Genomic DNA, 24,705 nt, shown 5'->3' with positions numbered 1-24,705 from the left:
AAGAAGACATCTAAAATAGTTTTAAAAATAATGAATTATTTAAAAAATCATAGTTTTAAATTAAAAAAAAAAAATTTATATGAACAATTTAATATTTATGAGAAGAAAACAACTAAATATCTTATATTATCCTAATAAGAATTATATTTTATCTATTCAGCATATATATAATTCTTTAGAGAAAGAGAATTCCTTATTCATTTTATATTTGAAATAAGAATAAAGACATCTAAAATAGTTTTAAAAATAAAGAAATATTTTTAAAAAAATCATAGTTTTAAATTAAAAAAATAATATTTTTATATGAACAATTTAATATTTATGAGAAGAAAACAACTAAATATCTTATATTATCCTAATAAGAATTATATACTATCTATCAGCATATAGCTAAAACAGACTATAGCCTACCTGTAATTTATTTCTTTTGTTCTCCACCTGCACCCCATTCCCACTTAGCCAACACAGATTTACCTGTGTTTTACCTGTATTTTTTCAAAATGTTGGCTAAGTGGGAAGACACCAATTCATCTACAGCAAAAATTTCCAGATTTACGGTATGTCATTTCTTCCTGTCAGCTGTCTTGTTTATAAAGATGGTGTCTAAATTAGCATACATGTTAATGTGCTTTGCAGTTTTTTTTTAAAAAGATTTTCTTGATATTCTCAGTATTATGAAAGCTCAAAAATACTTCATATTTACCCAGAATCTCTATAACCCAGAGGTTGTATTTATAAATCATGTCCTGTGAATTTTACTTACAACATAAAGTTATAGGTTATACACCACATAATGTTTATATTCTCCCATGTTTTAGACACAAGACCACTAAATGTGTTGTTATATAACAAAATTGTTTGTAAAAAAGTAATTAGATTACATATTTATAAGAATTTGAATGTATTTGTGAGACACTTTTAAGGTTTAATCATAGCATTACAGTACACACTTTTCCTGAAGTTTGGAACCATTTTTCATAACATCCCTCCTGTGTTAAAAAGTTTTGCTTTATTAAGCTTAAAATTGACGGTAAAATGGTAATCCCCAATACAAAGAAAGAGACATGTCATACTGATAACTTTTATTGTAAATTGTGCAAGATTTCTGTCTGGGTCTTTTTTTTTTTTTAGCTTTTTATGGAAATTTTAAATTTAGAAATATCAAAAACTTGTAGAGGCAAAAATTAGGGGTTGTATATCATATCCTGTTATCTCATCATGGCTGAACTTTCTTTAACCTTCTAGATATCTGAAGGTTGATTAAAACTTCTAGATATCTGAAGGTTGATAAAAACTTTTAGATATCTGAGGGTTGATATAAACTTTTTTAGGGTTGATATAAATTTTAAATTTAGAAATATAAAAACTTGTATCTGAGGGTTGAAAAAACTTTTAGGGGGTTGTATATCATATCCTGTTATCTCATCATGGCTGAACTGTCTTTAACCTTCTAGATATCTGAAGGTTGATAAAAACTTTTACCAGTAGATATCTGAGGGTTAGTAAAAACTTTTAGATATCTGAGGGTTGATAAAAACTTCTAGATATCTGAGGGTTAGTAAAAACTTTTAGATATCTGCATCGTCGGAAACCCACAGGTGATCTCGTCTTCCGTGGGTTTCCGACGATAAGATATCTGAGGGTTGGTAAAAACTTCTAGATATCTGAGGGTTGGTAAAAACTTCTAGATATCTGAGGGTTGGTAAAAACTTCTAGATATCTGAGGGTTGGTAAAAACTTTTAGATATCTGAGGGTTGATATAAACTTCTAGATATCTGAGGGTTGATATAAACTTCTAGATATCTGAGGGTTGATAAAAACTTCTAGATATCTGAGGGTTGGTAAAAACTTCTAGATATCTGAGGGTTGGTAAAAACTTTTAGATATCTTTTTGATGTTATTGGGGTTGAAAGTTGTAAACTCAAATTGACATTTTTTGAATTAGACATACCGGTGTCCGCAAAATCTACACTTAACTGTAATTATTAAAATAGTATACATGTATACAACTGCATGATTTCATATTGAATATTATCTTTTATTATAGTTAATAACAGCAGAAAACAGTTTAATAGGGCAGTTTTTTCCCTCTGTAAAGATCTTTATCTTTCTGGTCGTTATATCGTGTTTTCTGGTTTATTTATTGTTTCTTTGTTTACATGCTTTAACTACACAACAATTGTTCTTAGATCTGTTTTTTTTTTTTGATGTTGAGATTGATTTCACTGATATTTTTACTTTTTTATATCAACTTTATTAATGTATTAGATTATGAAAGATATGTTTAACAATCTAAGATAATAAATAGAGATGTGTGATGAAACTTTTTTTTTTCGCACAGCAAACTGTATTCTCTGCTGCAAGTTTAAACTTATCTGAAATTCAATTTTAAAGAGAGCATCAACTCACCCAAAATGTGTGATGGTTGATACTCCCAGTAATAAAAATGATTTTTTTTTTGACAGTGTTGTGACGTAGAGATGATTTGTTAAGTTATAATCTAATTACTACATACAATGTACAAATAGGTATAGCTTTAGTATTCTTTGGGTGTATATTGACTGGTAATATATTTATATTCTTCTTTACTATATTGATATATGTATAGTATTAGTGTAGCCATATCAGCAATACTTTGCTTTCGAGTTGTTTCGTCTCTTGTGAAAAAAAGAATGTGATACCTAGGATTATTTGATACCCCTATTTGTAGAATCATGTCTTTAAGTGTTTCTGTGATATTTCTCAGAATGGAACAGAATCTAGTAATGGTCCAGACAATGAAACAGTGCACATGCTTTGAAGTTAATTTTGCCTAAATCTATTTCTGTTGTCAAGATATTTTTTTCTATTATGTTTCTGGTTTGTTGGTGTTTTTTTTTTTTTGACTCAATTTTACATTTCCTGCAATTTTGTCACAGATTTTATTTACAAAAAATATAAATTTAAAAAACATGCATGTATCTCTGAAAAGTAAAACTGTAACCAATTCAGAGTGAAACTACGTTTATATGTGTTTCATTCTTTTTCATTCATTTATTTTATAATTTTTAATATTATAATTTTATAGTTTAGAATTTGGCAGCAATATGATCCTCTTACAAGATCTTGTATGCCTATCTTGATTGAATCCTTTTTCTGTCTCTGGGTCTTATCTTACCAGTGCAGTGTGAGCTTAGGAACAGCAAACCTCTTGTGTGTGCATCATGGGGGAAACTGTGACCCTATCTAATAGTAGGTCAGAGTGACCTTATTTTAAAGTTTATGGCTAATATGCATGTATTGTATTCAAATTGTGTCTAGGTGAGGTTTGAGTAACTGTCAGATCTGGTAAGCTGTCTAAGGTCATCAAATCTTGATAGTTGAGGAACCAGGGAGGGGATTGTTGCCATCCAAAATTAGGTCAAATGATCTCATTTTGAAATATATTTTGGATAAGAAAATACCTTACTATGAAGTGTGTAGTATATTAGGTAGCAGGGAAAGGATTGTGCACACCAGAATTTTTGGGCAACAAAAACAAAATTAAGGTGTTATGTTTTTTCTTTATTTTATCATAAAAACTGAATCTCAGGTATATAGTTATGGTATCTCCTGTAAATGCTTTTCATTATCTCTAAGGCTTTACATCTTATAATGAGATTCCATGCTGCATGAGGTTGTTATGATTTTTTTGCTAGTCTCTCTGATATCAAATAATTCTTAGATCTCTGTTAGGGTCTATATGTCATGTATCTGTCCTTTTAATACATGTAAATCTAGAACTGTTTTTGTGTGAGTTTATGTTAAGGTATAATAAAGTGCCATTTGTTATGCAAAATTTGTTATTTCTTTTTGGGAGTTGAACTATGTTCAAGCTCCCATGGTCATCATGCATTTAACATGCGCAGTAATTTGTGTTGATTATATAGAGCCGAAAGCGAGGCTACTGTGTTGACCGATTTACTCCGATGATATTCAACAGAAAACATGCATTATAAACATCAGCAACAAATAGTTCATGTCATTTTCTCCTGAATTGATCTAATTTTCATAATTTGAAATGTAAGTAAATGTAATGATAAAGTAATCTTATTTTGAATATTAGATTTCGTTCAAAGTAAAACTAAATTATAAAGAACCTCAAAAGTTTTTCGTAATGGAACTCATTTTTAGTGTAGCGTCATACACTGATAGAGATACAACTCTACATACTGGTAAATCTAGTCTTCGCGACGCCCGACGGTCCCGGGTTTTTAGCAATTTCTTTTTTACTGGTGCACAGAATCTATTCAAACTTTTCATGAACATTTTCTTGGTTTGAATGAATTCATTAATGCATAAAAACTTTAGGAAACATGCGTATTTATTACTAAATAAGCAGTATAACCTGACAAAAATGGTAAATATAGTACTCTGTTGTTTCGTAAAATCGCGATTAAAAACAAAAAAATGAAGTATATATCTTTTTTAATGAAAGGAAAACCTCATTTACATACAAGATAATTTGTACGCACACAAACTCTCACATATACCACTGTTTTTATGTTTGGTCATTAAATATTTGTTTTTAAATTGGTATTCCTTTTTTTCTTCACAATATTAAAGAAGATTAAGTTCTGACGTACTCCATGTATAATGTTTGTGTTATTGAAATACATTTATATTCACAGAGAAGTTTTATATAACAAACCTGTTGCCTCTTAAAAGGATGCTGTGTGAAAGTCCACATTTTATCAACATTGATATTATTCCTGCGAAACTGAAATTTTCATAACACATGGGTAAAGGTGCCAAGGAAAAATGTATTACAAATTTGAAGACTGTGAGCAGTGAATTATATAAATGATCAACCGCCTCTAATATGAATATAATGGCAGTGTCCATGTTTTGCAATGGGAAACCTAAAATATGTGTAGGATGAAAAAGTAATAAAAAGTGCACAACGGCAATATGTAATAAAGATTCTATGAAAATTTCGTTCAATGGTGTAAGAGGAGTTGCGGATAAGAGATGGGTATACCCAAAGCGTAACAAACAGATGGACGGAAATCCCGATTAATAAATACCCTCTAGCTTTTCAAGCAGGGGGAATAAAAAAAGGACTAATGTAGGCAGGCAAGCATTATGGTCTATGCATTTTTTTGCTATTCAATGTCTCTGAATGTCTTTCTCAAGATTGTTGCAACTCAAAAAATCTGAAACAGTTGTCTGTATTTGAAATAATAATATTGTTCACTTACTTAACCTCCCGATCAAAGATTTTATTTTACACCATGTTCAACTCCCATGAGTGCTTTCGGTACTTTGATTACCACTAAGTCTTGTAAAAATTTTATCATACATGTACACCATTGCCAATCTGCTATATCACTCATGACTCCATTTAGGAATGGACACTACCAAAGATTGTTATGGATGCTGGTTCTGACCTACATTTTTCCAGATAAATTACCAGTTACAATTTCTAGAGTAGGTCCATTCCCAGATTATCATCTGTCAAGTGAAGTTTGATTATGACCAGATAAACCAGTTCTGAATGAAGGGATAAAGCATGTTCCAAAATTTCTCTCCCCTCCCCTTCCATTGGGCTTCAGGAGCAGGGAAACAACTTCTAAACGTATTACATTTGGCTGTGTAATCTTTCAAACACTTTTGGGTGAGGGATACTTCTACTAATTCAAGTACAACGCTATATGTCATTCACATACATGTATTGTACAGCCATTTTTTGGTGGGTCACAAATTTTGGTGGTTTTAGGCTTAAGCATATTAAATAAGAACATTAGAGAATGCGCTTCTGCAAAATATCATACATGCCAATGAATTACATCTACAGTAATTGGCAAGTTGCTTGCATAAGTTTGGCCATATATTTCTCACTCAGCTGAATTTTCCACATTTGATCTTTTTCTACCATGTTGCATTACAGTTGGCATGACACACAATTAGACCCACTATAACAAACTCATTTTGTAAGATTCTCAACTTTTAATGATGGCTAATAAAAATAAAGTTTTCTTTAATTACTTTTCAACAAATCAAAGGGATTGGAATGCTGTATTGAACAATTAGAGAGGAGAGAAAAGAAAATCATTGTCAAAGATACAAAGAAATTCATTGTGAAAGATACAAAGTCGGCATACAAGATAATACTCATTATTATCACTTAAAATTATGATAAAGACACAATTCTCACCTGAGCCACCAATTCTATATAAAATAACTTTCTTCACTACATGGTGACAATTGTGTTTAATTATGACTAATTGATGCCCAGCATTTCTTTAAAAAAAAGGGCTGCATTTCATTTCTGGAATTTTTGGTAATTATCAACTTTTCATTTCTGAAATTTTTTAGTTTTCATTTCCAACATTTTTAAAATACATATGTAGTACCTATAGTAACAGATATGATAACTTTACTAATGAAAAATTTAAAGGAATAATCATAAATAAATCATTGAAATCCAATTTTGTAAATCTATCAGTGACTTTGACATAAGTATGGTGCTTTCACTGACATTTAATTAAGGGCACACTAAATGTGTTGGAAAAGTTTTATGCATTACCTAGACTTAGTGCTACATGTATGCATATATGTATAGATTTTTTTTTCAAATAATATTTTGGTATAAATACTTTTAAAATTCCATTTTCTTTTACTTGGAAAACATTGAATTGCCGCACAGGTAAATTCCGGAAATGAAAAAAAAATTATGTCGGAAATGAAATTAAAAATGTCGGAAATGCTACGCATATTTCCGGAAATGAAATGCAGCGAAAAAAAGGAGATACATTTTTTACCCAATATAATTTTAACAAGAAGTCAAAAATGTTGGAGGTTTCCTGATCAATCTCTACAATCAGTCATATGGATAGATACTTTGGATCAGAAAAGGCCACAGGAGATTATAGCTCAGGTGAGCTAACAATTGAAACCTACATCAATCTGTATATAGTTTGAAAAAAAAACAAGCTTATGTCGGAAATGAAAAAATTAAAATATATGTATACTGAAGGAAATAAAATACATGTATGTCAGTATTCATACAAAGATTTGATTGCTTATTCTTTATTATGTGTATAATTTTTTTATATGCACACTGTAATGATGATTTTATAACCACATAAATTTTTCATTTCACATGCTCAATACTATCATTTATTAAAAAAAAAAAAGTATTTAAAAAAAAAAAAAAAAAAAGAAAGGTTCGTCCGAGATTCGGTCCCGGGACGTCTCACATGTGAAGCGAGAGACATAACCACTAGACCACGGAGTCACTTTACACAAATAGAAGTATATGCAGAACTGAAGTCACATACATGTATATATTCATGTTTTCAACACAATCCATGGTGTTTGAATTTAGCCTTTATTAAACAGTTCAAAAATGTTTTATACGCAATAACTCTCCTCATGCCCCTGTGCTAAAAATAGCGCCATGTAATACTATAAATACTAATAAAACAAACGGGGCGGGCACTTTGAGAGGGGCTACATAAAATTACATTGCATATGGGAAATGATAGTATTACATACAGACAGAATGTATAAATTTACGGACCTTTTGACCTCAAAATCAAGGCCACCACAGGGAGTTGTTATATAAAATTTCATTGCAATAGCTCAAATGGTTCTCGAGCGTGTGGAACAATTTTTAACAGAAACCTACATCCTCAAAATCTAGTATATAGCTATGCTAAATTTCATTACAAAAGGGTTCTCGAATAATTCACACTGAAGAGAAAACCAAAACGTTTAAAAGAAATTAAAACCAGATTTTACCCGTCTCTCATTTTAGTAGCCATAGAGTATCTACAGACTGAGAAGATCTGTGAGCTTTTGAAATGCACTGTACAGTTGATACCAAAGAGTGTGAATTTCAGTTATGTCCAAAAATGACAGTTCTTGCTTCTACTTTTAAAAATCTGTCTGCATGATCTCTTTATATAACTCAATACAATCAATTGCATGATGTGGCATAAAATAAAATGGTGTAAATAATTCTTATAAATCTAACTAAGCTTTAAAATGAAATAATAGTCAACTTTTCAGATTGAATTAAAAATGTGTAAAAATTGAAACACTGACAACTACAGTCTCTTCTTGAACACAAAAGGAACATGCATATATATCCATGATAATTCAGAATGAAAAATATATACATATTTACAACATTGATATCACAATTATGCTTATGAAAATGATGTATTAGAATGTAACATTGAAATTCATGTACCAAAAAAAATTACTCATAGAAAAACGCTGTAGAAATTCAAACACTGGAATATTTTAAGCAGTTGACATTTAAGAGAGTTATAATCTTTGCAGGACTCATGAAATTTCCTTTGGTGCTTTATCACAATCAGTTAGAAACATATGGATAAAATCTCTATTATAACTAAAGGCAAAAGTCAATTGTTTGACATTGTTTCTTTACAACCATTAATGCTTTGATGTAAAAAAGGTAACCTCTACTTTACAAAGGAGAAACATTTCTGAAATCAATATACACATAAATCATATAAACATTATAAATGAAAACAGGTATTCTACTGGTACTCTACAAAATATTCATGAAAAATAATTGCCTTTCATGCAACATAGAAACCAACAAATTCAAAAATACGTGTAAAATATGGTACATATAAAAATTTTAACTAGTAAATTGACATAAAAATTTTATGTTCAACTCAATACCTCTTGCATGCAAAAATCTGAAGTCTTCCACCACACATTGTCTATAACCTATTATTAGACATTACATGTACATGGCTAATCTTCATAAAATAATCAAGGAAAGACATATTTCAACAATGTATCAACCTACATTTATTTCATGCATTCATATTTTCTTCTTTGGGAACAATGAGTTGATTGGTTATATCAACACCCTGTGCAATGATTTGATTGGATAGTTCAGCATTCTGCTGAACTTGAGACAAAAGCTGTGGAAATGGCCCCCCAGGTACTGACACCAGGGACAATAAATTACCGCTAGTGTCTGTAAAACCCTGAAGGATCCCCACAGTTTGGCTGATTTCCCCCTGTTGGAGCCTCTCGTTCTGTGGGGGATCATCGGCCGCCCTCTCGACCACCACCGTCTCGTTGCCGAGGTTTATCTGTGTTCTGTCGGGCCCCTCGTATATGGACACATCATCCATCGCCTCCAGTTTTACCGTGACACTGTCTACAACCCCTGTTTCCTCTGTTGCCTTCATCATGTTTCTCTCTCTAGTTTCCGCTAATTGCTTGATCCTCTTCTTCTGCTCTACCATTTGTTTGTGCCTTATTGTCTGAAAATGTTTCCCCAACTTGTGAGCATCTATAAAGCCAAAGTTACATGTGTCACAGTGATGGGGTTTTCTCTCCAGATGGGTCTTTTTGTGGACGTTTAGTGTGGCTGGCATTGTGAATGACCTCCCACACACATCACACACACAAGGCCTTTCTCCTGTATGAAGGCGAACATGCCGCATGTACATGTGCTTCTGACCCATCAGTTTGTTACAATATTCACATTTATAAACCTTGAACTTAATGTATTTCAGTTCTTCCGGTGTTATATGCTTATGGAGCATGTGATTTCTGGATCCTTCCACAGATTTGAATCGGAGAGGGCAGTAGTTACACTTGAAAGGTTTGACTTCTTTATGTCGCTTTATGTGAGTGCCCAGGGTTGCCTTCATCTTGAAGGACATTCCACAAATATCACATTGGAAGGGGCGATGGGACACGTGGGAAATCATGTGAACCTTCAGCTTCCCTTTATTTTTGAAGCCCTTCCCACACTCCTTGCAGATCTAAAAACAAATTCAAGTTTAAAACACAATAAAATTTCAAAGGAATATGGTTTATCATGCAAAAATAGTGCAATTACGCAATAGTGACATAAATTTTCAGAAGCCAGGTTCTTGCATATTTAATCTCTGTGTGTGGTTATACACAAGAAATAAATTTTTGCAAGCACTTACGTGAAAATAAAGTTCTCGCAAATAGTGATTTACAGTAATATGTATAAACAGTGGATGTACTTACATATGGGAATGTCTGTGTGTGGTTGACCATGTGATCTATAAGGTCTTGTCTGCGGATGAAAACATCTTTACAAATGTCACATTGGTGAAGTGTTTTACCTGCAAAAAAGAAATACTTTGCAATTAGAAAATATATGTAGATGCATCCAAAATTAAATGGTTAATATCAAAAGCCATTTTGAACAAATCTCTTTACATGTGGCATTTTCTTTTAGCAGTTTATCATAGGACTCGATGACCTTAAAAGCACATGCAATTTCACAATTAATCAAATTAAAAGTAGAACAAGGATTAAATTGGAATCAACAAACCTCTCACGTGAAAGCGCATGTGTTTTTCTAGATCTTCTGGAGTATTCCAGGTTTTGGCACAGATCTTACAGGTGTTTGGGATGGACAAGTCATGGGTTTTCTTGTGTGCATGGAATTCATCTCGATTGGAGAAGCCTTTTCCACAATATCCACAAACTGACCTCTGTTTTCTGTGGACTTCCTTATAGTGGACATACAGGTATCGAGCTTGCTCAAACCATTTACCTGAAAAATAAACAACTCTAAATCATTAGAACATTGATATTTGATAGATATCTCTAAATGAACCCAGTCACTACAGTGCTATGCAACTAATAATACATAACACCCGATTGTGTGCCGGAGGTTATAGAACACTTAAAAGCTTTACAAAAGTTCTCTATGGAGATATTCACATGTAGTATCTAATAAAACTAAAATGTAATAAAATCATTAATTTTTGTTGTCCTAAAATTCTCTCATTGTCACTACATTGTATTAATCCTAATTAAACCTACCACACTCCTCGCAGGAGAATCGGGACACATCTTGACTCAGGTGGGGATGGACCTGGCCGATATGCTCCAACAGTTGTTCCTCTGTGTCAAAGAATTTTCCACACTCCTTACAGATATCCTGGGTACAGCCGTGGACTTCTTGGTTATGTCGGTACATAGCCCAGACAGTCATAAAGCGGCGGTCACAGTTAGGACAGGCTATCTTACCCAGCTTGGCGTGGTGGCGGTTAGCTTTGTGGTTGTTAAGCTTGGTTTTTGTGGTACACTGAACACCACAGATATCACATCTAGAGAAAAAAAAACATTTAAACTTCATAAATTTGTTACACAAATCATAGTCTTTGCTATCAATCTACCTACAATAGATGTACCGGTATTACAATTAAAGCTAATTGAATTTTTTTTTTCACAGTACTACAATACATGTCCTGATTTTGAAATATCCCTTGTTTTTTCATCAGTAATGAAGAAAGAGTCAACAGGTCAACTTACATGAGGTAGGAGTCATCCTCGTGCATCTTCATGTGTTTTTCCAGCCCCTCTGCTGTTTTTAGGACCCTCAGACAGACATTACACGTATACGGTGACTTGTTTCCTCCCTCTTTTCCTGGTTGTAGAAACATTTCATCAGTTTCTGCCTCCCTCTCAATCTTCTCACCACAGGTTTCCAGATGTTTGTGGAAGCTTGGTGCCGCATTAAAGGTGGCGTTGCATCTCTTACAGATGAAGCAGTCTAACTGTTTGTGAACTTTCCTGTAATGGGCAGCCAAATCTTCATTAGCAAGGAAGCACTTGTCACACAAAACACACTGGTGAACCCTCATGTTCTGTAGAAATTGTTCATGTTTATCCACCATGTGTTGTACGTACGTCATAGACCACTTAAATGTGTTCAGACACAACTTGCAGTTATAGTCTCCTCTCCTGTTTCTGTTGGTGGTGTGGCGCTGGTCATCAAAGAATTCCTCCAGATTGCTCTCATCGTAGTATTTGAATTTGGTTCTATCTTCTTCCTCTTCTTCTGCTGGTTTGGACTCATCTGAATTCTCATCATCGTCGTCGTCTTCCTCATCACCATCCAGCTCTGCATTGTGTCCATTCTCTTCCTCCTCCTCATTAACCTCAGCCTTGTAATCTTCATCCCTATCATCATCAATAAACTCCTCTTCTTCCCTCTTCATCTCCACCTTGCCTCTACTCCTACCCTTGAATTCTTCTTTGAAATCTTCTACATAATCATCTCCAAATGTCTTTTTCTTTGTGCGCTGTCTGAAGCTGTAAGGTTTTGGAGTTGAGTCCGTCTTTTCTGGTGGCTCTGGATTAGAATCAGGATTTTCTTTTATTTCTTGAACAATGGGTTTACTTGGCCTAACTGGTTTCTTCTTGGTTCTTCTTACCTACATAAATGTAATTTTCAAACATTAAGTCCACAAGTTTTAAAAACAAACATGTCCCCAAAATGTGGCAATATTCAAGCAATCAACCATAAACTTAAATCATATTTTCTTACTTGTGGTTTTCTAATTTTGTTACACATTTTGTTACCACAACATGAAATAGAATCCTACCATTTTCTTGACTTTTCTGGTTGTGTAGCTGAAGAACAAAGAATGGATGTCTGTGGGGGCCTCACTAAGTTTGATAGACTTAGAGAACAATTCAAATGGAGGATCCATAGGTGCCTTCTCAACAGGGGGCGTGTCCTTCGGTTCCTTTTTAATCAGAGACAAATCATACTCTTGAGGCGTGATCTCTGGAGTCATGTCAAACTTGTTGGCCAATATGGAGGAATTTTCTGACAAGGAATTCTTCATGGCCTCCTTTAGGACTTCTCCATAACTGGGATTCTTTTTATTATCTCCAAATTTCTGTATGATGGAGATCATTCTGGGTTGTTGTGTTGATGTGGAAGCTTGTGCTGTGTTATCTAGAATTACTGGGTTTGAACCAGTGCCAGTTTTGCTCTCCAGTGATTGTCTCAATGTCATCAGTGTGGACTTTGTTGCTCCAGCATTTAACTTTTTGATGTTCATTCTGAATGGCATATCTGGAGCAGGGGGTTGTTTTTTCGGAGGTTCGCCTTCAGGGCCATCTTTTTCATATTTTTTCCGCTTCCTCCCGGTCTCTATAGATTTTGGAACCATACTTTTTATATTGGTGACTGTGGAAGTGTTTAGAATTTTGGCAATTTCTGGCATGGATTGTGCCGCTGGAGGAAGAACAAGGAGCTGAGTTCCGGGTGGGGGCTGTGATACAGGGTGGAGCAGGTTCCCTGGTATAGGTATAGATCCTCCCCCTTTTCCTGGCACTGGAATAAGTGCTGGGACTATTTGTTTTAAGGGTTGAGTGGGTTGTTTCAGGGGTTGAGTTGGCTGTAGAGTGGGCTGTGGTGTGGGTTGTTGGGTTGGTGGAGTATTTTGTTGTAGGATATTAGGTCGTTTAACAGCTGGCTTTGGTTTCAGTTTCTTCTGTGCTGACAGAATAGCCGCTTCACTTGATTTTTTCTTGGATTCTTTCTCAGTGTTGTATACATCTGCAGTGGAAAAAAACATACTATTTATTAATTTTTGGGTTTTAAATTTTGGACTGTAATTTTGTAACATTTGCACAAATAAATCAAAATACTAAACAATACTCAATTTAATCATGTTAATAGTTCAATCTTGAAATTGTCTTATTTATTTCAAGCACATGTAAAGAATATAAATGAATAACCATCTAAATTATAAAAATCAAATCTTAATAATTCTAGAATGTCTGCAGAACAGTTTCTTTATGCAGACGGACATAAATTAACAAGAAACGAGGCCCACGGACTATAATGCTTACCTGAGTCACTAGGGACCTACCATTTCTACATTAGATATCCCCCTAGCATTTTCTAAAACATTGATTATACATGGGAGTCATGATTTGAAGCAACTCATAGCATTATGATTATCAGATAATGTAAATATATTTTTACTGCTCTTGGAAATTTTTTCCCAATACAATGTATATTGTCATCTAAAATTTTGATCTATCATTTTGGACCTATACCATCCCATCCCTAAAGGTTTTGATTTGAACAATGTCTTTGATCCTCTGTTAAAATGTTTCCTAATAGGTTTTGATTTGAACAATGTCTTTGAGTCTAAATTACTTGAGGATATAAATAATTATATACATTTGACGTCATCATGATGTCAATCACCTCCAAACCTTATTTTATGTACATCAGTATAATAAAACATTTATCCACTGGTTGTGAGTGGGATAGCTGCGAGTCAAGATTTGGACAAACTTTATTCTAAACTACCTGAAGATGCCTTCTTATTAATCTGCCTTCTTATTAATCTGCCTTCTTATTAATCTGACTACAGATAACCATGGTTATAACGAACACACTTATGATAAATTGATGCTTATTGAGAAGTTATTTTCATTCTCCTTGGTTTTTAAATGTATTGTGACCTTTAACCCCTTCCATGGCAAAGATTTTAAGCATTTCTAGTCAAACTGATATGAAGATTTCAATGCATTTTTTTTTTAATATTTCTTGAATTTTTTGTATATATCAATGTTATATTCTGAAAGCAGGTATTCTGTAGTTTCTGAATATGGTTATAAAAATTTCATTTCAGTTGCCATGGCAACGAAATAAACCATAATCATACTGGAATTTCCATTTATTCAAGAATGAGTTTCATTCTAGTTTTTTTGCTTAAAGTTAAATATATCAAAATATATTTTATTGTTGTTTTGATAGTTATGAGCATGTTGTACATTTTTTTAACAAACCAATTTTAAGTATTTTGAGGGGATGGGGTGGGGTTGGAAGGTAATCACCAGAATTTAGCATTTTTACATATTACGTGTTACCCCTGTATTGAGTTTGATAATGGCAAAATCGCTCAAATAGTGTGCAAAGTTTAACTCAAGCTAGCAAAAAACTAGTACAACCAATTAAATAAATTTTATTTTATTGTAATTATTTTCTCTTTCCAACGGTGCAAGATTTATTCTGATATTTGCAGTATTAATGAAGTTATTAATGTTTTTCACACTATACTCGTTTTTCAAGTCAGATGCGTAGAAATGCGTATATGCCATGTAAGGGGTTAAGGATATATAACAAATTATGTTTTTAATGAAGCAAAATAGTCTGTCCCTTAGCACTTAGTTATAAGTCAGTGTGTTTTAAGATAAAACGTCTTTACTGTTATTGAGAAAATTTATAAAGATTTTCCAATCTTTATTTCCATGTAAAACCTCGATCACTTAAAGTGATCCCACAATACCCCTATGATTTGAACAAACTTGAATCTATTGCTATGTCCAGATATTTTCAACTTTCGTGGCCTAGTGGTGCTTCAGGAAGATTTTTCAAAGATTTTTTTCCACCTACCAGCTATATATTTCTAAACAAAACCTTGATCATTTTATGCTCTAACACTTCCAGATAGTCATGAGTTTAACAACTTAAGTCTAGTCTATATAATGAAGCTTTCATATAAAATTCAACTTCTCTGACCAAGAGTGAGGTTCCTGACAAGGTTTTAAAAGATGTCATTTAATCTTCACAATCTTTTATATAAATCTACCTGCAAAAGCGGACTTGGCCCTACATTTACATGTAAACAACTTAAATTTGTATATTTTTGCTGAATGAAGACCTCAATTTCGAACATATTTATTCTGGATTTCAATAATGAAAAGCAAATATAAATCAGATAGAAGTAGAACATTGTTTAAATTATTTGAACATTGTAAGAAACAAACTGTATATTTGACAAAATTGCCTGCAAAATTTGTATATGAACACAAAATACATGTACATACCACATAGAAAATCTATTCAAATCAATTTTAGTCTATCATACAAAAATTCATTTTAAAATTTAAATATTCAAAAAATATTCAAAAACCAAAGGAAAATGTTTGGTACATTTGTACATAGGAAACTACTAGTATATCGAACATTTTTATCAATAAGCCATATATGACAACATCTTTACATGATTTGAGTATTCTAAAAGTCTATTCCTTTTAAACATTCATCTGTAATTCTGACAATGTGTGTAAAATTCCAGTGAGTTCTATGCTTTGTGATACAATGTCTGAATTACTCTTAACAGTCTCGTGAGATTTGACTAGCCAGCCTGCATGTACAGGTTTCAAGAGAGAAAGTCGTAGGTCAACCATGGTAGCCATATTGTCATCAGTTTCACCCCCTCTCAGGCGTTCATACACAATGTCAGAATACCAGGACTGGAATTCCTTCTCCAGTAACGCAATGTAATGCTGATTGACTAGCCTCTCCAGTGGGTGCAGGTGCTCTTTACAGTTAGGTGGAACGTTTATGACATCAATGTTATTTCGGTTTAACAGGTCCTTGAATTCCTCGTTTTCCCTCTGTTGGTTAGAGAGATCCCAGATGAGCAGTGTCCGCTGTTCTGGCTTTTCCTCGGTGAGTTGAGAGGAGATGTATGGAATAATTGTGGAACTCAGGAAGCTGAAAATCAATTCAAAAGTATGTCTGAATAACAATTTGTAATATATGTGCATCTTCTGTAATCTGTTCTTGTGTACAATATTTATCTGAGTCTTTCCTTTCATTTTTTTTACTTTATCTCTTATATTTGTTCTTAAAACATTCTATATTCATAAAATATATAAATAAAATTCAATGTTTACTGTGGAATTATTTCTTTAAAATCAGTGACATACCCTCTAGCTGTATCAGCATTGGGCAGTAAATCTTGTGACTGGCTGACAACCCATCCCTCAGGAAACTGGTACTTGGGTAGGCAGGCCTCCGTCTTGCCTTTATAGATGACCTGTGGTTCCAGTAAATGCCCTCCAGCAGAACAGGCCAGACCAATGGTCATCTGACGCTTGTCCTCGATCCCTGGGATGTTAAGTTGGCGGGATCCTTCCTTTTCTAAGCTCCAGTTCCCACCAGGAACCATGGGAAGGCTGGATTCATGAACAAATATCACCAAAGAATTTGGAATGGAAAACTCTTTCACATATTCACTTACATTGGACATAAAGGTTGTTTTAAGTTCACTGAAATTAGATGGCAGAGGTTTGGGGAAGGATTTGTTTGTTCTGGCTTTGGAATATCCAAACCGTCTAAGAATGGATTTGGCTAAAGTCTTTGTAATATCAATTGGTCCTCCAAACTCTGCAAGGAGTGACTTCTGTCTATGCATTAATACAGCTTTAGATATGGACATAATTATCCATGAGTTCACAATTCCTCCATCAGCTTCAATCTTTTTCACATGTCTTAGGACTTCTTCATCATACTTCCCTAACACAAGAGGTCGTCCCCTGTCACCTTTAGGGAGTTCTGATATATCCTTAGAGGGATCACTCTCTATAGCTTTCAGATAAGCCTTTTTAAGACTTCTAACAGTACTTTCTCTCACATCAAAGAATCTTGATGCACAAGCCACACCATTGTCCACTGCATACTTTCCAATTTTAGCCCTCAGATCTGCACTATACACCTTGTAGCTTCCTCTCTTCTCCCTTTTGTTTTCTTTTGGAGCCATAGTTATCAAATTACTGACAAAGTCTTGGAGAATATCTTGATTCTCATTCTCCTTTACATTCTCGGCATTTTCAGTTGTGTCTTTATTGAATACTTCAGCCACAGTTTCTTTGATTTTGTTTGCTATACTTTCATCAAGAGTATCATTTAGACTGTCATTTAGAGTATCACCAACTGAACTCTGAGAAGGAGTTTCTGATTCCTCATCCTCAGCCTTTGGTTCTGTTTGTTCAGTATCGGTGGAAGGGTTTTCTGGTGCTCCTATTGGTTTGTCTCTTTTCGGCAGCTGCAGGATACACTTTGATGGTTCCTTTTCTAGAGCCTTTAAGTAGGCTTTTTTCAGACTTCTCCCTGTGCTCTCCTTAACCCCAAACATTCTACAGGCCGATGCTACTCCATTTTCTGCAGCATGCTTCCCTATCTTGGCCCTCAGGTCTGCACTGTACACTTTATATGTGCCCCTCTTTTTGTTTGCTTTTGGAGCCGCTGTTACTAAATTGCTGACAAAGTCTTGCAATGGGTCAGGCCCATCGTTTTCGGTGGAATTTTCTACACTCTCTGTCATACTGACATCTCCTGTGTCTGTGTAGCTTATCTGGTAACTTCCCTCTAGATTTGGTTCCATTCCCTCTAGAACACTGTAGGAACTATCAAAGCTCTCTTCATATCCCTCAGTGAACACTAACTCTGCAAACCTAACTTGTTCTGGAAGAGAATCCAATGAGTTTTCATCATTGTCTTTTGGGCCGTCTTTCTTGCTTCTTTTCCGCTTTTTCTTCGGCTGATCCAGATCTGAATTTTCCTCTCGTTTTCGCTTCATATATTGTGATGTTGGATGTTCAGGAATTGTGCTTTCAGCCTCATATTGATTTCGTAGAAAATCTAAAAACCAACATCATAATATGATATTGCTTTTTGTCTTTGTTTTATTTTTTCTCTTTCTAATTGTGGAATAAAAACAACAAACAAGTTTAGATTTGTGATCGGAAAACCACGTTTATTTGAAATCTACAAAATATGTAAAGATATATCAATAAATTTATTAGATTTGGAAAAACCTGTATGTTGTATTTGTTTCACATTTTTCACAAAACTTAATATCAACATATAATCTTTAAATATGTGACAACCAAGCCATTTACAGAAAGGGCATTATTAACATCAATTTACTTAAATTGAAATAAGATTGAAATTATAAAGCATGTGCTAAAAGGCAGAGAAATAGTTGCATATTTAAAAGTAAAAATTAAAGGCACCCCTCTTTCCCCAAACACAAAAGATGGACTAATCAGAGGGTTCCTTTACTACACAAAAGGCAGGGAAGGTGGAGACGTTTAGAAAAGAAAAATGAACAATCTCTTATCTCAGGCACTTTTAAAATCTTTTGATCAACAAAATTCAGAGGGGACTTGGTAATTCATTAAGACTTAGTATAATCTATAATATAAAATGATAAAAAATGATTTTAAAATAACCTTTCATCAGTATGGATCTAATAAAACAGAATTACTGTACCTTGACAAAACTGGAAAAAATGTTCCATGATATCTGGCCGCTTGCTTAGAAATTGTCTTCCCATGTCTGATCCCACATAGCTACATAATTTCTTCTCCACGTTTACTGATAGAAATAATGACTGCTCCCCATCTTGAGACAGCTTAAAGCACTAAAACATAAAGAAAAATAATCTGACAGTACATTACATTTAACATCATAAAAGTAAAGACTAGGAAAATTAGAAGCCTCTGATGAGACTGTAGCTCTACTGGTCTGTATGTAAAATTAAAAGTGACACTTGGATTTGAAACTTTGCAACTGATAGCAATAAATAAAATCAAATCTCTTAATGTAGTCTACTACTGTGCCAAATTATAATAAAATCAAACTAAAACTGAAGGAAGAGTAACAGTTTGAATGTATTTATAAAATTTTTTTTTAGTAATCATGGCAACAACATTAACTGAAAACAAAAACTGATAGAAATCTTAGTGTAGTCTACTTGTGTGCCAAGTTAGATTGAAATTAGACCAAAATTGTAGCAGGAGTGGTGTTTTAAAGGAATTTCACTAAATCAAGAATGTTTGTAAAACACTTATGCCCCCCTCCCCCAAATCAGAACTTTTCCAAGTCCAAGGGGCATAAATCTGTCAAAAATATCGCGATCATACCCAAAACAGAACTTGAACATGGGCCTCTGGCGTACAGTGCCAGTGCTCTAACCACTGAGCTATTGAATATTGAAACCCAATATATTGACTGACTTTCATGCACCTGTGAACCCAGTGACATTGAATTTCTGTGATTGTAGTGTTTTAAGGATTCTGTAAGATTCTTTTATATTCATAATATTCCATAATGGTAGAAAAAGGAACTTGTCAGATCTGACAAAATTGTGTCTAGAAATTGACTTGCCTGATTACAAAATGAACAGGACATGGAAAATCAGACAAGTGTTGAGCCCGGTGTTACATATAAAATTTTCGTAATCAATGTTACACACAGTAACACACCTGCCTACTTTTAGAAAGTAATGAAAATTTCACTGATCAATCAGTTAGAGCTTTTAGAATTATATTATTAAACTGTGAAAAATCTGGAGGCCTATACTTACTGCTTTATCCACTTCCTGTTTAATGTTAGTACCCGTGGATGTTGGTGCTGCCACCTTAACCAGTGCTGCGATTTGTTTTTTGGCGGGTACTTGCTGTGCTGTTTGAAGCATGTTAGGTCCTCCATTGAGAAGTGCCCTGTTCACAATAGGTGGAGATGAGATCACAGGCATGCTGAAGGAAGTATTGGTCCCTCCACTGACCTGCGGGGGGCATTGAGATACAGAGGGCTGACTGTAGTTCTCGTCCGGTTCTGAGGGGTCCGTCTTAATCTGGGTAAAGCTGTCATCTTCAGTTTGAAGTGCACCACCATATTCATACTCTTGGTCTACCTGCTCTACCTTGACTGAAACCTCACTGTAATTTGTATCTGGAATCACAAAATTATTGTTGCATACTTTTCAGAATTATTTTATTAATTTTAATAAAAGGTGCAGAAGTATTTGCATTGTATGTGAAAACTTTTCCTTTAATAAACATGTTCCTACCAAATGTAGTTCTAAACTCTTTTCAAATTTTAAAACATTCATAACCGATTAGAAACTAGATATCATTGAGATGGTGGCCATCTCAAAGGGCCCCGCTTTCAACAATGAACATGAAAATGCAAGGTAGTTAAAAAGGGTTTATTTTGAAGAGGAACATTTGTGTATCATTTAGTACGACTTCACGGATATTGCGAATTTACAGATATATATCGAAGTTATCTTGTATCCCCAGTTATATAAATTTACTGGAATGAAGGGGAAAAAATTATGCACCAAACAAAGATTTTAAACAGAGAAGCTAATTCTGACCATGACCTAGAAACTTCGACCAAGGTCATTGCACATCCATTGAACATAGGTAATCAAAGATTACGAAGCTCACCTCGACGAATGTTGTAAGTTTAAGTAATGCAAATCTCACATCATATTTTTTTCTTAACAGTTTGTATTTATTCCGACAACAATATTCAAACTAGTTCTGTTTAAACTGGTCTTAAAGTTCTTTGGGGATTGACCTGTTCCAAAAACTTTAACCTTGTCCCTTGTCTGGAAAATGTAGGTCAGATCAAGCACCCGAAGTAAGTCTGGTAGTGTCCATCTCAATAGATGCATCATCCATGCAAGTTTAGTCCGTGTAGGGCCTATAGTAATTTGGGAAAGGACCTGCTTCCAAAACTTTAACCTGGTCACTCATCTGGAAAATGTATGTCAGATCCAGCATCCGAAGGAAATTTGGTAGTGTTTATCAATAGATGCATCATCCATGCAATTTTGGTCTGGGTAGGGCATATAGTTACTTGGGAATGGACCTGCTCCTAAGACTTTAACCTGGTCACTCATCTGGAAAATGTAGGTCAGATCCAGCACTTCGTCGAGGTGAGCTAACCAGTGGCACTCTGAGAGTGAAGTATGAGCCAGATTGGGCCAAGGAGAGAGAAGATATGCTACGGACAAGGATTTTTCAAATAATTCTGCTATGTTCTTGACCTTTGACCTAGAAACAAGGTTCAAGGTCATTGCACACCGGATACCCAAAGGCACTCTATGGGTGAAGTATGAGCCAGATTGGGCAAAGGAGAGAGAAGATATGCTCCAGACAAGGATTTTTCATAAAATTCAGCTATGACCTTGACCTTAGCCCTAGAAAAATGATTCAAGGTCACTGCACACCAGTTACCCAAAGGCACTCTGTGGGTGAAGTATGAGCCAGATTGGGCCTAGAAGAGAGAAGATATGCTCTGGACAAGGATTTTTCATAAAATTCAGCTATGACCTTGACATTTGACCTAGAAACATGGTTCAAGGTCACTGCACACTGGTTACCCAAAGGCACTCTGTGGGTGAAGAATGAGCCAGATTGGGCCAAAGAGAGAGAAGATATGCTCCGGACAAGAGATCTTGGACGGACAGACTGATCACGGGGCCCTAATTAAACATTACGACAATAACAAACCTGAACAATCTGCACATATACTGTTATAAAAATGACATATGTAGATTAATTATTAGTTCTATAAATAATTAATATATCAGTTTACCTGTAGAATTCTCAGCCATTCTGAGAACAACAGTGATCAAATTACAGAAGGTGGGTCATTCTGGAATAAAAAGAAAAAAACAATGACATTGACAATAAAAATGCAGAAAAAAATATTTTTGTTGATTTAAATAATCAAGATTCAGTTGCTTGTTGATATAAAATGTCTGCATATGTAACAGTCTCACGGATATAACCTTGGAAATCTTTTCTTGGGCTGGTCAGTGCCCATCTGCTCTTCATCCAACTTAAAACAATCTTAAATTGGTTTTTGAAGATAGCTAAAATTAACATTAACAAATAAGGCAAAATTCACTATATAGGTCTTGAACTTATATAAGATGCAGATGATTTATTAAAACAAGGCTATCATTAAAATAATTAATTGTTTGTTTGCCCTCTCCCGACTCAGGGAAAAACTACTGGGTCCATAGGTTGGTGAAAAAAAACTTTTTTCCAGAAAATTTCATTTTATTTGTTGACAGGATGAGTGGAATAAAAAGAAAAAATATTATGTCCTGGAATGTAAAAAAAAGTTTTGAGTCGGCCATTTTTTGGTCAGTTGGTCAGGAAAGGGCAACCATACAAGTTTTTAAAGATGGTCCAAAATATTAATAATATTTTAACGATTTTGTTTTTCATACAACAAAACAATCATTGACTGTATTTTGGGCAAAATTATGTTAGCCTTTTCGGGATGAAAATATTGCCCAGGGCCTCCACTTCACATCGGGCAATGTTTCATCTTTTGGAGTCAACATCTGAGGCCTGTTCAACAGAGCAAACGTTCGCGTGCGCTCACCAAAATTACTACTGGAGGTATAAGGAATTTTGGCGAGCGGTCGCGAACGTTCGCCCAGCTGAACAGGCCTCGATCTCTATCATAAATTGTTGAAAGTTGAATCAAGATATATTTAAATCAAATTGATTGTGCCATAATTTTATCTTTATTTTTATTTGAGACAATATTCACCCTCCTCATAAAATCTCTGAATAAGAAAGTTTGAAAAGTTCTACATCATGTTTAAAAAAAAAAAAAAAAGAATAAAGGTGCACAGTTAATGTAAGAATAAGAGAGAAAGCAAAGGTACAGACACTGCATTATCAATATTTGATATTAAATAAGATTTTTTGGTCGGAATTTCATCTCATGACCATCACGTCACCATGATTTGACCTACATTTGAATGTGCTCATATCAAGTGCATTTTAAAAACCGCCAAAAATAAATATAAACTGAACAAAGAGTTAAACTGGACAGAATTTTCTGCAGCATATAGGGCCTAATCACAACGTGATTTCTAGCAGTTAACACAAAACAGCTGCCCTTTTATTCAAAGACGATCGTCTTCTCACAACACGCTATCGAGGCTATAATTATACCAAGCGTGTCAAGGACGCGCGGTAGCATTCCTGCAAGTAAATCTACCGAATCAGCGAGATCGTGTGCTCGCCAAGCTATTGAAATCGTCAAATGTGTTAAAATATCATTAAAGTTTGGTTCTTAAACATGTAATCGTACCGCTGATGGGGTTATTTCAGCTCCATAACAACATCACTGCAAACTGGACACAAATAACACCTCGCCACATTCCAAGTTGTTTCCGGAAATAGATCGAATACGACTGGGAAGAACTAAACGGAAAAGGATCAGAAAAAGTCTATTAAATCCGGAATATATTTCGTGTTTCATTTTTTGATGTTCATGAGTCATTTCAGTTTATCTGTTACTTATTTATATTACAAGAGACTAAATTTAAAGATAAAGCTTTCTATTTTTGTTTTCACGCATGTTAAATCAATCCGGAAAATATTTTTGAATTTTACTATTTCAAGGCAAAGGTAACAGAACGTTTCGCCCCATTTACAATTCGCACCGAGACCTTTTGCTCCATTAGACTTGTTATTAAATAAACAAAAGTTACTGTACCATCTTGTTAATATATAAACAAATAAAATAAAATCAAAACGGATATGAATTGTAATAAATAACTATTCAGGATCTGAATCATTTGACCAGTAAATTTTTTTCTGCATATAATTACCAATATTAGATATATTAAACATGATAATATAAATGTGAATGAGGAGGAGGATAAAATATGACTTAAGTTTCTTTTAAGATAATTCTGCATCCTGAATGGGGTTTCTTTCGAAGTTCAGATCTTTGTTTAGCAATACATGAGCAGATTAAAGGATTAGATTGACAGTTTATTAATAAATGGTAACTTAAATTACAACAAAACTAAACATAATGATAAAAGTAATGACTTCAACTTTTCTCTTGCCAACTTTCCTTAAATATGAAGCAATAAACCCTAATCACAAGCTTACATATGGATTTTGTTTCTCCCAGCTAGATGATTTGATAAGCTACAAATGCCGTATGTAATGAACAATATATTCCTAAAACAAGGCAAGCTATTGAAAAACAAGTTGATAAAACAATGACATCTGACAGGGCTCTGGCTCTTCTTTTGGGGATAATGGCTGGGTCATAAATACTGGGAAAATAGCAACCTTTTGGGAATTTTTTTATTACTATTATTCTTTAAAAACATGATACAGACCAATGCTCTCTGGTCTTTGTTATCAACAGCATTTTGTTCTGCAGTACAGAGGAATATAAAGAGCAATAGAAATTATTATTTATATAACTACTGGTATTTTCCTCAAATTTTCTTGAAAAATGAATAGTGGGAAAA

At 34.1% G+C, this 24,705-nt stretch overlaps 1 protein-coding gene across 1 annotated transcript; it reads right to left on the bottom strand.

The window, feature by feature from the left end:
* Positions 1 to 7,719: 7,719 nt before the first annotated feature.
* Positions 7,720 to 23,630, bottom strand: LOC134281011 (uncharacterized). The gene is made up of 10 exons (XM_062763468.1): positions 23,523 to 23,630; positions 22,002 to 22,061; positions 19,978 to 20,345; positions 18,882 to 19,032; positions 12,394 to 13,358; positions 11,318 to 12,222; positions 10,826 to 11,112; positions 10,329 to 10,553; positions 10,019 to 10,116; positions 7,720 to 9,783 (listed from the first exon to the last, which is right to left on the bottom strand). The coding sequence occupies exons 2-10, from the start codon at positions 22,018 to 22,020 to the stop codon at positions 8,818 to 8,820; spliced, it is 3,984 nt and encodes a 1,327-aa protein (XP_062619452.1). The 5' UTR covers positions 22,021 to 22,061; positions 23,523 to 23,630; the 3' UTR covers positions 7,720 to 8,817.
* Between the last annotated feature and the right edge of the window lie 1,075 nt (positions 23,631 to 24,705).

This window comes from Saccostrea cucullata, unplaced genomic scaffold (genome assembly GCF_032062105.1).
Source record: "Saccostrea cucullata isolate Sc308-1 unplaced genomic scaffold, CSIRO_AGI_Scuc_v1 ctg105, whole genome shotgun sequence".
Classification (NCBI taxonomy): Eukaryota; Metazoa; Mollusca; class Bivalvia; order Ostreida; family Ostreidae; genus Saccostrea; species Saccostrea cuccullata.
This window is presented reverse-complemented; position numbering and strand designations above follow the sequence as displayed.

Bases quoted from the DNA above. Each gene is read 5' to 3' on its own strand.
- LOC134281011 (XM_062763468.1), bottom strand. The intron at 19,033-19,977 runs GTAAGTATAGGC...TTTATGTTTTAG, and splicing joins AACAGGAAGTGGATAAAGCA to TGCTTTAAGCTGTCTCAAGA. The intron at 10,117-10,328 runs GTTTGTTGATTC...TCTTTTTTGCAG, and splicing joins CATGCGCTTTCACGTGAGAG to GTAAAACACTTCACCAATGT.